The sequence below is a fragment of the Xenopus laevis genome, chromosome 2S (genome assembly GCF_017654675.1).
Source record: "Xenopus laevis strain J_2021 chromosome 2S, Xenopus_laevis_v10.1, whole genome shotgun sequence".
Classification (NCBI taxonomy): Eukaryota; Metazoa; Chordata; class Amphibia; order Anura; family Pipidae; genus Xenopus; species Xenopus laevis.
The window spans coordinates 97,578,319-97,597,636 of record NC_054374.1 but is presented as its reverse complement, the minus strand read 5'-3'; the positions used below and the strand labels follow the sequence as shown (position 1 = coordinate 97,597,636).

Genomic DNA, 19,318 nt, shown 5'->3' with positions numbered 1-19,318 from the left:
CCTATTAAATCTAATACCTCATAAGCCTAAAGTCTGTTTATATTCTTCTGTTTCTTTAACGAGAAACCAACTAAGCCAGGCATCCCTAAAATCTTTCCTTTGCCAGACTGTATAAGCATTTCAATGTAATAAAAAAATTAAATTTGTCCAGGAGCAGTAACCTACTGTATAGCAACCAATTAGCATGTAGCTGCAAGCAAATATCTCATTGGTTTCTATTGGTTACTGCACGTAGGCAAACATGGAGGCTTATTTATTGAGGGTTGGATTTTAGTGGTTTTAGAGATTTTGGAAACCACAACTAAACTTTAAAACCACAAATGTCTTTGAATTTATTAAAAAATTCGAATGTTGAAAGTGCAAACGAAAAAAACAATGTACAAAAAACAGAGAATACCTCAAAAACCTCGAAAAAATTTTTTGGACAATTCCTAGTGGAAAAAAAATCTGAAAACCTTTAAAAATCTGATTTGATTAAAAGTGGTCCAATAGGAGCAGCACAGCTTCTATTGACTTCTATAGCACCGTGACAACTTTTACTTGGTAAAGTTTGGCATTGAATGTTTTCGTGGTTTTTACACTTTTCTTTTAAGCATTTAGGATGAATAGGAACCCACAAATTTTTAGAGATTCATGGGAAAAAAACCTCAATTCAATTGTTAGTAAATGGGTAGTGATGGGCCAATTTATTCGGCAGGCGCAAATTCGCAGGGAATTCCTGCGATTCACCGCTAGTGAATAAATTCACAAAACCACCACGAAAATTTGCCGGCGTCAAAAAAAAATCGACGCCGGCGTTTATTTTTTTAGGACGCCAGCGCATTTTCACCAGCGAATGTGCACCACGACCAAAAAATGGACGCCGGCGATCTGAAGGACCAATACCAGAATCATTAATCTGCCCGTGTCTGGCCACCCTAAATCCATAGGGTGAAGTTTCTAATTGAGGTCCTAATTAATATGATATATCAGTGTTTCTTTGATGTATTAATATAAATTAAGTAGACTTTTTATCAACCACTGAACTATTCTCCTCTATTTCAATCTAAACTAAAAGTTTCTACACTATTTCATTTGTGAAACATATTTAATAACCAAAACTTTGTTTTCTTCCTCTTTACAGTTATCTGGTCTGCAAGCCAAAGTGCATTATCTAAAGTTTCTTAGTGATCTGCGTTTATATGGAGGACGTGTATTTAAAGCAAAATTGGTTGTATGTATTATTGAAAATTTGAATTTTATACATATATATATATATATATATATATATATATATATATATATATATATCTATATATATATATATATATATATATAGTCATTTTAACCATCTTTGTGGAACCTTTTAAGATGCCCATAGTGGCAGGGCCCAGCAACTAGTCTGCACACATTTCCAAAGTTATGACTTTATAACCAAAGTTATGTCTTTTAAGGATGTTATAGTATGTGGAAACGTTCATATTAGCTTTTTCTTTTTTCCATATTATCCTAGTATATTGATATAAATAAAGCAAAAGCATATGAATTTATATTTTCTGCTGGTCCCTTAGCCTGTTTCATACAGATTTAGCTGATATATGCATGAAAAATCACCACTTGTTATTTTAGATACTAATAAATAACCTCTCCATATTTACAGCAGGGAGAAAAACATTCGGATGTAACCTTGTTAGTAGGTCCACGCTATGGTATCAGCCATGTAATCAATACAAAAACCAATCTTGTTGCCCTGCTTGCTGACTTCAGCCATGTAAATCGGATTGAGATGTATACAGAAGATGATATAACTGTTAGAGTGGAGCTTCATGTTTTGGATGTTAAAGTGAGTATGTTTGGCAAAATATTACTATTGTAAGAAGAAGAAGACAAAAAAATGTGCACTGATCAGTTTGAAATCCCTAAACTTCTTCACATATATATATATATATATATATATATATATATATATATATATATATATATATATATATATATATATATATATATATATATATATATAGTAGTCCAAAAGCCGGCACAACACGTCAAACGGTCATCGTTGCCTGGGTGCAAAAGGCTCAAAAATTAAGTAGAAGAATGAAGAAGCTCGCACTCTCAGGGCTTATCACATCAAAAAAGTGTTTATTCAGAAAACTAACGTTTCGGCTTGCACTCAAGCCTTTCTCAAAGTGATAAGCCCTGAGAGTGCGAGCTTCTATATATATATATATATATATTTATTATTATTTTTTTTTTTATAAAAAGTTGTTCACTTGCTGCATGTTTTATTACAGATTTTATGTGCACTTTTTTTTTCAGCCTATAACTCTACTCATGGAGTCATCGGATGCCATGAATCTTGCCTGTTTAACTGCAGGCTACTATCGTTTACTAGTGGATTCAAGACGTTCGATATTTAATGTGGCTAACAAAGGCACAGCAAATCGAGAAGCAGGTACAATATAAAATTAGTTTATAAAATGAACACATTGTACACAGATGAGAATAAATACAACAGAAGAACATATAGGGGGTTATTTACTAAGCTCCGAATACCCGAAATTCCCGGAAATCAAAAAATGTGTGATCTTTTTTATAAAATCACTAATTTTTTGTAATTTATTAAACCCCAAGGGCTAAAAAGCCAGAATTTAAAAACACGACATCTCAAACCTGTCGAGGTTGCATAAAAGTCAATGTGAACAGTACCATTGATTTTTGGTTGTTTCGGGGGTTTCGGGCAATATCAGAATGTTTTCGGAGCTTTTGGATGAAAACTCGGAAAAATTCTGAGATTTCTGGGAAAATTCATGAAGAAATCTTGAAAATCGGAGCTTTCCCCGCAAAGCAAATTTTCCGGGAAAATGTAATAATAAATAAGTGTTAAAAATCCAAGCGGGTCGATAGGAGTTTGTAGCAGCCGATATTGAGATAAATTCGGACCTTGATAAAAAAAAACCTTAGTGTATGAAAAAGAAAATTTAGCCCCTATTTATACAGTTTACAGCTTATATAGTTGGACTGAATAAATAAATATAATAATGAATAAATATAAATGTATTTTGTTTTTAAACAGGTATACCTGGTTCCATAGATTGAAAGGAAACTATGATACTTTGTGTGCTTGCTGGGACCAGGTCCCCATCCCCTTAGGCTCACAGTGTAATGTAACCATAGTGTAATAAGTGATGGATTCTGGGCCTTGAAGAAAAAAATATCACCCATAGTTAAATAGTAGAGGAGGTTGAAAAATTGGCATGCCCATTAAGTTTGACTTTTTATCTAAAGTTTCCTAATTTGTAACAGAGTCAGTTCTGAGTTTCCATATGACACTTCCCAGTGGGGAGGCATCCCAATGCTATGCCCAAAACAGCTATGGTACAACCACACCAGAGTTTGATCAGCCAAAACTGAAGGGGTATACATGCATACTCATGAGAATCTGAATGACCAAAGTGCATGAAAAGACCTGTAAATATTTGTTACTTTAATTAATCTGATGGAAAAGTCTTTTGTCGTGCTTCCCATTGACAGTTGCCTTATTCTACATAAATAGAGCCTCTAGAAAAGCCATCTAACTAACAGTTCACCAAATGCAGTCCTCCTTCTTGAGATTCAGATTTAGGGTTTTGCACACACTTATGCACTTTTTTTTACAGGCCTTAGATGTTATTTTAGATGCTACATGAAGATATAACAATAAAATAAGAGGCTGTATTTACAGAATGCTTGATCATGCAATTGTAATTAAATATTGGTGGATTCACATGAGTCTTGTAAGTGGTCTTTATACCAAAGCACAGCTATTGGCTTAGGAAATAAAGACACTTTCTAACTAATTGAAAACTGTTAAACACCATGAGAAATTTTGTAAAAAAACAATATTGGAAGCAACTGTACATTCTGTGGGTAAGTATATTGGGAGAGTGCATCAGTATTTTCAGAGAATCACAGCTATCATAGCATAATCATGTCCATTATTAGTATAAGGAATTTATAATTATCTAGAGAAATTCATTATTATGCAATATCATCAAAATGTATATGCCTTGTGGTACTAATATAAAAATGTGTATCTATTGCAGGGAATGAAACACAAACCAAGTATAGTTACCAAGAGTGTGACTGGAATTACTTGCCAAAGTCAACTATCTTTGGTTTTGAAGAGAATCAAGATTCTCAGCAAATATTTTCAGACTTGAAACAAAGAACTACAAATGTTCTAAGCAGTTCACTTTGTCACAAAGATCATAGGAGTTTGTACATAGAAACTACACTTAATTCAGGAGAATGTGATCAGCAGCTTACCAAACAATGTGAACATATAGATCTAGAGAACAGCTTAAATGTAAGCCAACCATCAATAATTTCAATCTCAGGACTGGAACACACAATCACAGCACAAGACTCTCCCAGAAGCGCAAAAGTGTCTTTCATATTTGGAGATCACAGCTTGGATACAATAAATCCTCAGACTCTTGGCTACGAAAGATTGCTAGATGAGAGCCCTGAGATGATTGATAAACAAAGTATAATTTACTTAAACAATGCCAATGACATCAAAGACTTGGAGTTATCGCCAGATGCAGAAAACATTAATTTTGCTGCTAATGCTGTTTATGCAAATATATCTGAAAGTAAAATTTTTGGTAATACAGAATGCATAGAAGAACCATTATTACATGATATATGTTATTCTGAGACCACAGATGATGTTGAAGATGATGATGAAGCAAGCTGTGAGGAAGATGTTATGGTAGCTGAGGAAAATAGAACAGATATTCTCAGTATGTCTGGATCTAGTGATGACATCATAGACCTGACATCGCTTCCTCCACCTGAAGGTGATGATAATGAAGACGATTTTTTGTTGCATTCACTGAATATGGCAATTGCTGCTCCACCACCTGGATTTCGAGACAGTTCAGATGAAGAAGACTGTCAAAATTTGTCAAAACCAATCAAGGAACCTACTGGAGCAGCTAACAGTATATCTCATGATGATATCCCTGTGTCTCTCATCGATGCAGTTCCTACAAACACAGATGAAAACCCTAAAACAATCCTGGTAGAAACAAGTGTTTCTGATTTTCCGACACTGCAAAATTTGACTGTCTCCGAGGAAAACCAAACAGATGACACCTCAGGTTCTTTTACCATTGTGACTTTTATTGATTAGCATACCATTCCATCCATTTGAATCATCTCATAATTTTGTGTTTTGTTTTTATCGTATTACATACAAACCACCTTTCATCTTATTCACTGGACTTAATTTTTAATTTGTTTTGTTTTTTCACCCTAAACATTTTTCTTCTGACCAAACCAATTAAAAATATATTGAACGTTTTTTTTTAATGTTATTATTGAAAAGTATAAATATTAAACTTTTATTAATAAACTTTTTTTGTGGTGTACAGGTGTAACAATGTTAAGAGCATACAGTCCTGAGTCATCTTCTGATTCTGGCAATGAGACAAATTCTTCAGAAATGACTGAAAGTTCAGAATTAGCAACAGCACAGAAACATTCAGAAAATTCAGCACGAACTATTTTGCCTGTTACTGAAGATTATCAATCTCTGATGGAAGAACAAACTGATTTTTCTGTAGCCAAAGGTCAAACAGGAAGTATAACTATCAAAGCCACATCATCTACAATGAATCGACAAGCTACAGAACTTCAATCAAAAGCTGTGCCTTCAAAACAGGTCATCCATTCGGAAAACATTGAGATGGAACCAGAAACGATGGAGATAAAATCAGTATCAGAATACTTTAATAAAGTGCACATGGGAACTTTGATGTACTCCTGTAAAAAGAAAAACAAACTCCCAAATGCTGAGGCAAAATCACATTTTGATGTAAAAGTTATGGTTAAAAAGCAGATCAGCAAAAGACTAGAATCCGATGGTGAACTGAAGACAAAATGTGAAACTGTATCTTCCAAGGACTGTCAGCATCCAGCTAATTTTAACCTAGAAAGGACAGCATTTCATAAAGACAGTCAAAGATGGTACAATACTGCAGACAGAAGTGCAATTGATAAGCTATCAACAGATACACACCATGTTAAAACTTTGCCGAGACATTCCGGCGTTGGGAAAACAGAGACTGATATAATGGAAGAAATTCACAAAATTTCATTATCTGGATCTAAACAAGATGATATATTTATCTCAAATGCAAATTACATGTCTCCATCCAAAGAACATACCATCTCAAAAGTTGATGATGCTTCAACAGAACACGGGTCTAAGTTTGTAGATCCTGGTGATAACCATATAGCCAGGAACTTTTCATCTTTTCAGAGTGAAGGACATTTTTCTCTTCAGAGCTCCCAATGTTCTTCAGTGGATGCAGGATGTAGTACTGGTAGTAGCTCTTGTGTAACCCCTGTGGAGTCTCCTCTGTGTACTGGTGATGTCAAACATACTCTCTCTGATGCATCATTAAAGAATGGTGTATTGATTCCTCTTGATGAAAGATCTTCTATGCTTCCAAATCTTGGGGCACCATTTACAGAATTACATCAACAAACTGAAGGTGCTTGTCATAGAGTGAGTGTGCCAGTCATGCATGCACCAGTCAATGCAGAGCCAGTGTTTGCCACTTTAAGAGATGGATGTCACCGTGTTTCAAAAATTAAAGAAACCACAGGTACATGACTATGTGCTTCTAATTTATTACTGCTCCCTACAAGTTTTAATGGTGTGATGGTACTCAGGGTTTGTTATTTAGGTAGCTAAGACCTTCATCAAAGAACAGTTATTGATAAAGTGTAATGCAAACTTCATGGATGAAAAAAACCCTAAAACAGTAGAAGTCTTTATTGATTTTCTTTAGAAAATAAATTTTAGAGCCCCCAACAAATGTGGCTTTATATTAAACTGTATAACGTTCAAAAATTTTCAGATAATTAAAAACAATCACATTTAGATATTTCAACAGCTGCCAATCATTACAACACTTTTATGTTTTACCAAACCAAGAGCAAACTGAACAATCTGTTTGGAAAACTGTTAGGTTTGCTCCAAAAGAATACGACACCTTCAAGCACTTCTTAACGGTGCACAATGAAAGTTTGCAGTGCGCAATTAAAATCCACAATGCAATAACAGTTTAAGGAAGAATATTACATTGCGAAATGTGAATTTTTATACTTATTGGTGCAAATTGTTTGTCTCTGTGACTTTTATTACATTCCCCCACAAATGTTTAAAGTTTGCACTCATATTGAAAAATGTGTTGTACGTTTTAATGGCATGTCAAAAGTTTAACGCTTAAGCGAACCAAATAATGTTTAAATCAGCAGTGCCCATGCTTAAAGGGATACTGTCATGGGAAAAAGCAGAAGTCACATGACCAGGGGCAGCTGGGATATTGACAACATGTCTAGCCCCATGTCAGATTTCAAAATTGAATATAAAAAAAATCTGTTTGCTCTTTTAAAAAATGGATTCCAGTGCAGAATTCTGCTGGAGTAGCACTATTAACTGATGCGTTTTGAAAAAAATATGTTTTCCGATGACAGGATCCCTGTAACTAATGTGGGGTCTACTTTTAGTGATGTTGTCCCATTATGCTCTACATCTATATAGTAAAAGCATTGTTCTGTGGATTCTGTTCCATGGAAAATATTACTTAAATATTGATTTATGAGTAAATGTATATTTTTATATTTAAACATCTATTTCTTATGTAACCTTAACATAATCAATCTGAATGAAAAGCATGAAACAGGAGGGTGATTTAGACAAGCAGTTTGATGACAGCGGGGCTCATTTATAAACTTTGTGCAGCACAAAATGATTCTCACATTGAAAATATTTGCCCTGTGCATGGTTATATTTATAAAAAATATTTATATTTTAAACAGATTTGCGAATTTTTATTCGTACTGCGAATGTCTATAAGGACTTTTTAAATATGGTATAATCACAAATTGCAAATATTTATGCACACTGCATTTGAGTTAAGCCAGAACTTTGGTGGCGGAGACAATATTCACAAAACTCTTTTCGCAAATTGAATTGATCGTCAGCGATATTTTCGTGCACAATGACCTCACACAGTCGCACACACCCATCTCATGCGCGAATATTTTTGTGCAATTCACCAAAAATGTAAAGACAGGACAGCACTGCAATATTTGCGCATTCAAGAAAAAATGTAGGCAACACAACCATTTGCAAATAAATGTGAGCTGCACAAACTTTATAAATGACCTCCTGGGTCTTGAGATCTACAGATCACCAGCTAAAGGTCTACTGGTAGATCCCAATCTACCTTTTGGACACCCGTGGTTAAAATGCTTTAGCATTTCAGATCTGTAAAGAGCAGGTTTCAGCATGGCTTTAAACCATGGCTTAAACCCTGCTTTTTTTTTTTTAATTACTGAGAATTGTGTAGGACAGACGTAATGAAAAGAGATGAAGGATTTTTTTGTTTGTGCTGCCCAGCAGAGGTAGAAAAGACAGAAAGAAAAGAAAAAAAAGTGCTGCCCTCCACAGATATCTCAGAAAATAACATTTGAGCAACATGACTCTGTTACATCACCCCATTATATTTTTCTTAAAAAAATACATTGATACATATATCATTACTGAAAAATATTTTTATTTTGTAGGGTTTTGGAGCATGGATATATTAAATCTAGAATGTATTATTAAAGTAGAACTGGATGTATTCACAGAGCTGACACAATACAAACTAGTAGAATATAGGGGAATCTGCGCTCAGCCCAACAATGGTTATGCAGTGAATGCCTCAATCCTCTTGTATGGATGTACCGTGCATCCAAAGGTATCAATCTTAGTAGAAAGTAAAAGGAGAGCACTCAAAATTGCAGATTTAACTGCTTTTGCTTATTTATTCTGTGAAACACAACATGTTTCGGGCCCAAGAAAGCCCTTTCTCAAGTGTAACACACACAGATACACAGTGATCATTTAAACACACCCATTCTGCCAATTAAATCCCCACATCCAATCTGATGTGGTATGCAAATTCTCAAAAAGTTCAGTGTTGTATCCACAGGTGATTCAAGTGCAATCCACAAATCTTCAGGTGATTATGTACTCTTTAAAGTTAGTGTCCAGTCATAAAAATTATACAAATATAAAAAAATACATTGTATACATTATTAAGTGCCAAATTGTCAAGTCAAATCGAGACAATGTAGAGAAACAGCCAAATACATTCTAGTATTAGATACATTGTATCAATGAGTACTTTAATTTCACCAACCTGTTAAAAACAAAATTAGATACAAAATGTAAAGGTAAAAGTGATAATACCATCTAAAACTACCCTTAGAAAAAGGCTAAAATACTTGAGACAATTAAAAAACTTTAGAACAATAAAATCTTACCCTGTTAAAGTAGTTATTTCTGCATTAACTTTTCTCACAACTTCAAGGTCTGTAAAGTAAAGGAGTCAAGGTATTAATTTTAATTTTACAAGTAAGGTTTCAGACTCCAAGAATCATTGAGACCATCAGGGATAAGTGTACCTAGCTTCTTGATCCATTTGCCTTCTTTCTGTAAAAGTCTTTTCAGTCTATTGTCTCCTCTACTATCAATGGGAGCTTCATCTATAACGCACCAGCGCAGTTGCATAGGATTATGCTTACATTCAAAAAAGTGCCTTGAAACAGACGTATCTGTCGGTGTATTAGCCTTAAAGTTCCTGATATTGCCTTTGTGCTCCTGAATTCTCAGTTTAACTTCCCTGGATGTCTGACCTACGTATCCTAAGCCACATGGGCATTTAAGTAAATAAACGACATGATTGGATTTACACGTAGCATATGTTTTTATATTAATTTCATAACCATTTTTTGGGTGGTTGATTTTACTGCCTTTTATTATAGCGGCACAACAGTTGCACCCCAAACAAGGATAGGTTCCTATCTTCTTCTTACCCTGAAAAGAGTTTTCTTTTTGCATGTATCAGATGGGCATAACAAATCTTTAAGGATACGACCTCGCTTATAGCAAAAAAGGGGGGGTGTCTTAAACAATTGACCAAATTGTCTGTCTGTTTGTATCAGTGGCCAGAACCTTTTAAGAATCTTCTCCATTTTCTGACTATTAGAGTTAAAAGTTGAAACGAAGGTAAGTTTTTGGTCTCCAAAATCTTTTGGTTTGTGACATAATAAGTTTTTACGGGGAATGACATCAACTTCCTCTATAGCTTTATTTATCAACTCATTTTTATAGCCTCTTTCTATAAAGCGTTTGGTTAATGTTGCCTTAGCTTCATCATATTTTTCAGGGCGCGAGGTTATTCTTTTAGCTCTAATAAACTGTCCTTTCGGAATCGCTCGTTTTACTTTAGGATTATGAAAACTTTGTATATGTAACAGGTTATTCTTATCAACGCTTTTCCTGTACAAATCAGTATTGAGCACACCATTTATTGAGCTAATTTTTACATCAAGGAAGTTAATTTCCGTATTGGAACATTCGTATGTAAATTTAATTGTTGCATGGCTTATATTAGCTTCTTCAATCATTTCCACAAGCAGATCTTTCGGACCATTCCAAAACAAAAGAATGTCGTCCACAAATCTGAAGTATGAAGAAATGTATTTACAAAATGGCTCTTTTTTTAAAAAGAATTTGTTCTCTAAATAATGTACAAATAAATTTGCATACGAGGGGGCAACTGTTGCCCCCATCGATGTGCCTTGAGTTTGCCAATAGAAGCCATTCTCAAACGTAAAATAATTTTTAGTTAATACCATATTGAGACAATCCAAAATAAAATATATTTTTTGATTTGGAAGATTGGTATCCAGTAGTATTTCTTCTATGCAATTCATTCCTTCAATATGCGGAATTGACGTGTATAAACTCTGGATATCAATCCCACATAGTATTGTCTCAGGTGGTAAAGTCCCAATATCTGCAAGTTTAGTCAGAAGTTCAGTAGTATCTTTTAAACATACATCTATTTTTCGCATTTCCTTCTGTAAGAAGGAGTCAACAAAGATAGACAGCGGCTCCAGTACTGAACCTATGCCTGAGACGATCGGTCGTCCAGGTGGATTAATAAGTGTTTTATGCACTTTAGGCAGTAGGTACAGTACTGGGACCCTAGGATATCTTGTGATCAAAAATTCCTTCTCGATATCGTCAATTATTGTATTAAGCCATGCATCTTCTACCATGCTGTCTATCTGTTTCTTAATACTAAGCGTAGGGTCATAATCAATTTTGGCATAATGGCCAGGAATATTCAGTTGTTTATAAACTTCACTGTTATAATCTTGTTTATTAAGCACTACAATGCTACCTCCCTTGTCAGCTTTACGGATAATAACATCATTATTCTGCTGGAGGGATTTAAGTGCAATACGTTCATTATACTTAAGATTAGATTTAGGCAGTTTATTTAAGTCCCACACTTTTTTCATTTCTGAGATAACAATACGTTCAAATGATTGAACAGCTTCATTCTGTATATCAGGAATCATCGTACTCGGCTTCTTCAGTTTATTAATCGGCCCCGTATTAGTGTTTTCTTGGAAGCACATTTTCAATTTAAGTTTCCTTGTGAATTTCAAAAAGTCAATTTCCCAATCTTCATTGTATGTATTATAGGTGGGGACAAACCCTAACCCTCTATTTAGCACCGCAAGTTCACTGGGTGATAGTTCATACGAAGAGAGATTAATAACCAAGTTATTTACCTTGGAGGTTGTCTGTCCCGTCTCGGGTAGTGATCCCTGTCGATCGGCGTCCTGGAGTTGGTGCGCTGTTTGGGCCTTACCACGTCTCCTCCCTCTGTGCGTGCGCCTAAAAAAGGATATTGTTGTACTCCGCTGCAGACTTCTTCTTCGCTACTAGTATACACGGCAGGATTGCGTCTCTCTCGCCATGAGGTCCTGGGGCGTCGCTGGCCTGACAGTCCGATCCTTTGGGGTCCCCCTTCGGAGCGCTGCCTCGTACGGTCCTGGCGCCAGGTATAGACTCGCTCTTTTGCGTAGTCCTCCTCATCCCGTGTAAACTTCGTCACTTTGCGTGCAAGTATGGTCTGACGTAATTTGTCGAGACTCTCATTATGGCGTTTCATTAGCCGTTCTGTCTCTTCAATGCCGACTTTAGTTGTTAGATCGGCTTTTTGTAGGTTAATCTGTTGCTTCAGATCTGTGAGTTTACAATGTGCACGTTCTATCATTAGCACCATTAAATCCAAGCTACATTTGTTGGTAATTTCATGCCATCTCTGCATTAATATGGGATCGTCTGTACACAAATTAGGGGTGATATCCAGGCGTAGGCCTCTAGGGATCTGCTTTGCTTTTACATATCGTATTAAAGTGCTCTGGTGTAACAAAAGACTTACTTCTTTTCTTTGTAAGTTGAACAGATCTTTTGCAGGATCTTTTATGAAGCACAGTTCCTTCTGTTCTTCTAAGTTCAATTCTGCCTCTGTTAGAATCCGTTGGATTTCACTTTCCGTATAGGCAAAGGTATGACAGTTTTCAGAGGATCTGTTAGTAGTCATCATGGAAAAAATTTCCAAATAGCGTTGCGGCGCAGAGACTTCGGTAAAGAATTCCAATAGAATATAGGGGAATCTGCGCTCAGCCCAACAATGGTTATGCAGTGAATGCCTCAATCCTCTTGTATGGATGTACCGTGCATCCAAAGGTATCAATCTTAGTAGAAAGTAAAAGGAGAGCACTCAAAATTGCAGATTTAACTGCTTTTGCTTATTTATTCTGTGAAACACAACATGTTTCGGGCCCAAGAAAGCCCTTTCTCAAGTGTAACACACACAGATACACAGTGATCATTTAAACACACCCATTCTGCCAATTAAATCCCCACATCCAATCTGATGTGGTATGCAAATTCTCAAAAAGTTCAGTGTTGTATCCACAGGTGATTCAAGTGCAATCCACAAATCTTCAGGTGATTATGTACTCTTTAAAGTTAGTGTCCAGTCATAAAAATTATACAAATATAAAAAAATACATTGTATACATTATTAAGTGCCAAATTGTCAAGTCAAATCGAGACAATGTAGAGAAACAGCCAAATACATTCTAGTATTAGATACATTGTATCAATGAGTACTTTAATTTCACCAACCTGTTAAAAACAAAATTAGATACAAAATGTAAAGGTAAAAGTGATAATACCATCTAAAACTACCCTTAGAAAAAGGCTAAAATACTTGAGACAATTAAAAAACTTTAGAACAATAAAATCTTACCCTGTTAAAGTAGTTATTTCTGCATTAACTTTTCTCACAACTTCAAGGTCTAGCTTCTTGATCTGCTTGTGGAAATGATTGAAGAAGCTAATATAAGCCATGCAACAATTAAATTTACATACGAATGTTCCAATACGGAAATTAACTTCCTTGATGTAAAAATTAGCTCAATAAATGGTGTGCTCAATACTGATTTGTACAGGAAAAGCGTTGATAAGAATAACCTGTTACATATACAAAGTTTTCATAATCCTAAAGTAAAACGAGCGATTCCGAAAGGACAGTTTATTAGAGCTAAAAGAATAACCTCGCGCCCTGAAAAATATGATGAAGCTAAGGCAACATTAACCAAACGCTTTATAGAAAGAGGCTATAAAAATGAGTTGATAAATAAAGCTATAGAGGAAGTTGATGTCATTCCCCGTAAAAACTTATTATGTCACAAACCAAAAGATTTTGGAGACCAAAAACTTACCTTCGTTTCAACTTTTAACTCTAATAGTCAGAAAATGGAGAAGATTCTTAAAAGGTTCTGGCCACTGATACAAACAGACAGACAATTTGGTCAATTGTTTAAGACACCCCCCCTTTTTTGCTATAAGCGAGGTCGTACCCTTAAAGATTTGTTATGCCCATCTGATACATGCAAAAAGAAAACTCTTTTTCAGGGTAAGAAGAAGATAGGAACCTATCCTTGTTTGGGGTGCAACTGTTGTGCCGCTATAATAAAAGGCAGTAAAATCAACCACCCAAAAAATGGTTATGAAATTAATATAAAAACATATGCTACGTGTAAATCCAATCATGTCGTTTATTTACTTAAATGCCCATGTGGCTTAGGATACGTAGGTCAGACATCCAGGGAAGTTAAACTGAGAATTCAGGAGCACAAAGGCAATATCAGGAACTTTAAGGCTAATACACCGACAGATACGTCTGTTTCAAGGCACTTTTTTGAATGTAAGCATAATCCTATGCAACTGCGCTGGTGCGTTATAGATGAAGCTCCCATTGATAGTAGAGGAGACAATAGACTGAAAAGACTTTTACAGAAAGAAGGCAAATGGATCAAGAAGCTAGGTACACTTATCCCTGATGGTCTCAATGATTCTTGGAGTCTGAAACCTTACTTGTAAAATTAAAATTAATACCTTGACTCCTTTACTTTACAGACCTTGAAGTTGTGAGAAAAGTTAATGCAGAAATAACTACTTTAACAGGGTAAGATTTTATTGTTCTAAAGTTTTTTAATTGTCTCAAGTATTTTAGCCTTTTTCTAAGGGTAGTTTTAGATGGTATTATCACTTTTACCTTTACATTTTGTATCTAATTTTGTTTTTAACAGGTTGGTGAAATTAAAGTACTCATTGATACAATGTATCTAATACTAGAATGTATTTGGCTGTTTCTCTACATTGTCTCGATTTGACTTGACAATTTGGCACTTAATAATGTATACAATGTATTTTTTTATATTTGTATAATTTTTATGACTGGACACTAACTTTAAAGAGTACATAATCACCTGAAGATTTGTGGATTGCACTTGAATCACCTGTGGATACAACACTGAACTTTTTGAGAATTTGCATACCACATCAGATTGGATGTGGGGATTTAATTGGCAGAATGGGTGTGTTTAAATGATCACTGTGTATCTGTGTGTGTTACACTTGAGAAAGGGCTTTCTTGGGCCCGAAACATGTTGTGTTTCACAGAATAAATAAGCAAAAGCAGTTAAATCTGCAATTTTGAGTGCTCTCCTTTTACTTTCTACTAAGACAATACAAACTAGACCAATAAGAAACATTTTTACAAGCACTGTTTACAAATACTTATGATGACAATTTATTATATTAATAGCAGTTAGTCATGTCAATTTATTATATTTAGAATATGTATTCATATAGAAGTGAAAATCACAGTATCCCAATATAGTAATTGAACATATGTGCTAAATAAAGTTCAGTTATACACATCTACCAAACAGCAGTAGCTTTTTAAAAAAATATACTACAAGTTGGAAAACTAAAGCAAAGACCAAATTGCTCACTATGGGCAACTGGGCTTGCACAATAAAGCACCTACTGTATATCATAAATGAATAAAAATATAATTTCCTCTGAAATTCCATCCTAACAGTTTTTCCTTTCCTTAGTTTTTCCTTTTCAGGCAGTTACATGAAAAGTTTACTTTTTGCTTTCTTGTGTTCATGAAAATATTTCAAATATGCTTAACAAATATCTCTGCTTTTCTACTACCCCTAGTGTAGCTTTCACAGAACCTGCAAAAGGAAGAAGAGCAGGTGGCCTTCCAGCAGCTCTTTCAAAACACCCCAAAGGTGACTTTTCAACACCATCCAACATTTGCTCAGAATCCAATGTGCCAATTCAAAATCAAGACTTTCTTCATCCTCACCAAGGGAATCTGGCATGTGCAGCAGAGATGATACTGCATCCATATGAAATTGGTGGAAGTCTGAAAATGCCACATAACCGAAAGGTACTTCGACGCAGCAGCAGTGTGATATCAAGATCTTCTGGCATGGATTGGGCAGACAAGAAAATATCTTCCGTAAGCTTGTGTCTGGATAGCACAGAGACAAGTCTAAGAAGCAGATCTGAGAAACGAGTTGAGATCCCATTGGTTAAAACGATATCCAAAAGTTGTTCTCAGAATTCTGTGAATTCCATCAGTGAAAGCAAAAGGTTCACAGCTACTGGGTCTATACAAAAGGTACAGAAGCAGTCAAGATCATTGCCTTTGTTGAAACTAGATGCCAGCAACTGGAGATGTCGGGGTCCCTTTAGCTACTGCTTCCAAAACAAGGGGAATAACGGTGATGAAGAAGATGAAGACTGTGAAGCGGCTGACAATGGAAATAATAATAAGACAAAGGAGAATTCATGTGTGTATATATCACAAACACCAGCTGAAACGCAGAAAGTGAGTGATCTGCTTTTATCCCCAGAATGCAAGAAAAAAGAACTTGAATCGCCCACAGTCACCAAAAACACTACTGGTAAACAAGATATTGATGTTACTGCTAGACAAGCTGAAATGAATTACCATGACATGGACTTTGAGGAAAAAATTGCAAGAATAAATGCACTAAAAGAAAAAGTTTATGCAATACCTGATGGATTTCATGCTGCTCAGAAAGATGCAAATGAGTTACTCTACCTAATACGATCAAATGTTGGAAAAGGGGAAGATGCACGTGTAGAAATGTATGATCTCGAGCTTTCTCAGTATAAACAACGCTTATCCATAGAATCGAGAGAATTAGGAAGTGCCTGCCGGAAAATGGCCTCCGCTGACAAGGGCCCAGAGGAAATGTTGTTAGCTATGAATTCAAGTTTTCAAATTCTCTGTTGTTTAACAGAGGCCTGCATGCAACTAGTTAACACAATGAACTCTGAAATGCAGCAGCAAGAAATTGTAGCTAAAATAGATGAGGTAATATTAAACTATATCTGTCTATTGAAGGCAGCAGAATTAACATCGGCCAAGATGTTTAATGATCCCAGCGTTAAGGTTCTGGCACGTCAATCAAGTACTATGGCTGCAGTTGTAAGCACACTAACACGTTCTCTTAAAATGCTTTTAAACAAGTAATTTAAATAAGTCACTTCATAAACCACCTTTATAAAGCCATACATACACTTTTACTTAACATATGTAAAGACCAGTGTAAATTCCATCCCATTTCATCCCTTTCAACCATCTTTTAAAGACTATTATATTGGGTTACTTTTTCAGGCAGAAACCTGGTTCATGATCACATCCTTTCAATTCAAAAATTATTCAGGAGCCTAATGAACCATGGGTGTTACCCGTTAAAGAATTACAGGTGCATTGTCAACTTTCTAAATCATCTGCATCTTCCTCTTTTCCTCGGACCCCAATCATGTAGGAGATAAGAAATGGAATCAGTATGTACATAGACAATATTTAATATTTTAAATTATAATTTTTAAGAGCTGAAAATTATGACATGTTTCGATTCCAAGAGGGTATTATGATTTATTAGAGAATATATATATACACATATATATATATATATATATATATATATATATATATATATATATATATATATATATATATATATATATATATATATAATAAAAACTTTTTTTGGTTCATGCCATGCTGTTGTGAAGTTCTTTACCTATAAACAAATAAAAGTACAAGTGTATACAGAACAAGACATACTTGTAAACCTAGAAAGTGATAATTCACTAGTGTAGAAGAAACAAAACATTCAAGTAAAATGGTTTATAACAGTGATTTTCATATGCATACTTTTTTTAAACTTTACTAAGCGGCAGATTTATCAAGGGACGAATTTCGAAGTGAAAAAAACTATAAAATATGACCATTGAATAGGCTAGTCCAACATTCGAAGTTGAAGGATTTTTAAGATTGTACAATCGTACTACGATCGTACTTCGAATCGAACCATTTAATCGTACGATCGTACGATTTTACAAAAAAATCCTTCGACTTCTCAAAACTTACCCAGATACTAGCTTTACGTTCTAGGAGGTCCCCATAGGCTAACATAGCAATTCGGCAGGTTTAAGGCGGTGAAGTGTCGAAGTCTAAGTTTTTTAAGAGACAGTACTTTGATTTTTGAATAATCAAAGCATTTTCACTTCGAATTGAAGTCGAAGTCCGATTTGGCCTTTTCGATGGTCGAAGTACCCAAAAATTACTTTGAAATTCGAAGTTTTTGAATTCGAAAATTCACTTCAAATTCACTTCGACCCTTAGTAAATGTGCCCCTTAATTCTAAAATACCCAAAATTGCACTGAATGTTATTCCTGACTGGTTTTGTTGTGGACACATATTATTTGCCTTATCTCAATTACTCTGGTAATTTATCCTGCTAGGTCTATGGCACATGGAATCTTTTAATCACTCGTCTTTGTAGCAGCAATATTTTTATGATCTCTAAACTAAGATCCATCTGGTTTATTGGTTCCTAAAATAACAGATATTCATGATCTGCCCCAAAGCCCTACAAAAAGAACTAGAGATATTTTGATAAAAATAGAACTTTTTTAAGTTGCACTGCGAAATATGCTGGCGCTATTTAAATAAATGTTAATAATAATAATGTTAATAAGTAGCGGTTATGTGAACCTTATTTGTATGTACTATATGCATAAGGCATGTTGTTACAGACTCTGCTGGGATGGTCACTGGTCCAGTAACCAGTAGCACAATAAATAAAAAAAGCTTGACATCGTATTTTACTATAACTGCACTATACCTAACTCACAGTAATATAACTTCTCAACGTATGAAAGGGCAAATACTGAAATTTTAGTTTTATGTTTTCATATGTCAGCTTGTATGAAGGCAGTATATTATTTACCAGATGTTTCCATTTTAATATAGAATGGCTTCTTAAATCCCATCCCATTCATTAGGATGGTTTTCCTTGAAAAATATCAACACTTTCAACAAATTATGGCATACAACTTTCATGGTTGCCATTTCTACTACATCAAAGAGAATGCTGTGCATGACAGAAAACGGTGACCATCAATTACTTGCCAAGATTTCGGAATGTACGGACAGGACCACAACATAGCGACCAATGATTTAAGACTTACCCCATCTGTGGCAGTTTTCATTGAACTTATGGCCCAGGAAGAATAACCTTAGGGGTTAAATATTTATATCTATGCTGTATATACCCTACCAGATTGTAAGTGAATCACCAAGTAACGATAGATTCAGTAAGTAAACCTATAACCACGGCTTCCGTCTAGTGAAGCAATATAATCAAACAATAGAGGTGGTGGTTTATAATAGGTCCAATCCACAGAACTTTACTGCAAAACTCAAGTGCTTCATTGTGTCAAGGCATGTTTAGAACTGGGCTCTTTCTCAAGTGATAACAACAGTATGTCTCCAGTACTTATTAAAGGGTAAACTCCACCCCTAATTAGTGGTAATTAGGTAACATCCCCCACCCCCACACCTTTGTAGTAAAAAACAAGTGAAGTAGAACACTGGGAATCCCAAATAGCCATTACCCTGGGGGTACATTTTAAAGGGCCTAGCCCTTGGGGGTCCAAGAGATTAAAAATCC

The 19,318-nt window shown here is 35.1% G+C and overlaps 2 protein-coding genes across 4 annotated transcripts in view; one reads left to right on the top strand and one right to left on the bottom strand.

Annotated features, from left to right (window-relative positions):
• frmpd4.S (FERM and PDZ domain containing 4 S homeolog) overlaps positions 1–17,279 on the top strand; it is a 222,464-nt gene extending 205,185 nt beyond the window's left edge. For 2 of the 3 annotated variants that reach the window (XM_041584176.1, XM_041584177.1), the window contains 6 exons: positions 1,124–1,213; positions 1,640–1,822; positions 2,299–2,434; positions 4,065–5,126; positions 5,400–6,638; positions 15,481–17,279. In XM_041584176.1, coding sequence (XP_041440110.1) covers positions 1,124–1,213; positions 1,640–1,822; positions 2,299–2,434; positions 4,065–5,126; positions 5,400–6,638; positions 15,481–16,826 — 4,056 coding nt within the window. In that variant the 3' untranslated portion in view covers positions 16,827–17,279. Of the gene's footprint in view, positions 1–1,123; positions 1,214–1,639; positions 1,823–2,298; positions 2,435–4,064; positions 5,127–5,399; positions 6,639–15,475 lie in introns of all 3 variants that reach the window. The other variant, XM_041584178.1, reaches the window with a different exon arrangement.
• Positions 7,883–13,237, bottom strand: LOC121400642. The gene is made up of 2 exons (XM_041584179.1): positions 11,677–13,237; positions 7,883–8,791 (listed from the first exon to the last, which is right to left on the bottom strand). The coding sequence occupies exons 1-2, from the start codon at positions 12,495–12,497 to the stop codon at positions 8,668–8,670; spliced, it is 945 nt and encodes a 314-aa protein (XP_041440113.1). The 5' UTR covers positions 12,498–13,237; the 3' UTR covers positions 7,883–8,667.
• Positions 17,280–19,318: the final 2,039 nt, after the last annotated feature.

Excerpts from the sequence above, each read along its gene's own strand:
- LOC121400642 (XM_041584179.1), bottom strand. The coding sequence starts at position 12,497 with ATGATGACTACTAACAGATCCTCTGAAAACTGTCATACCTTTGCCTAT. Across the intron at positions 8,792-11,676 it reads CGGGACAGACAACCTCCAAG|ATTGATACCTTTGGATGCAC; the intron begins GTAAATAACTTG and ends CTTTCTACTAAG.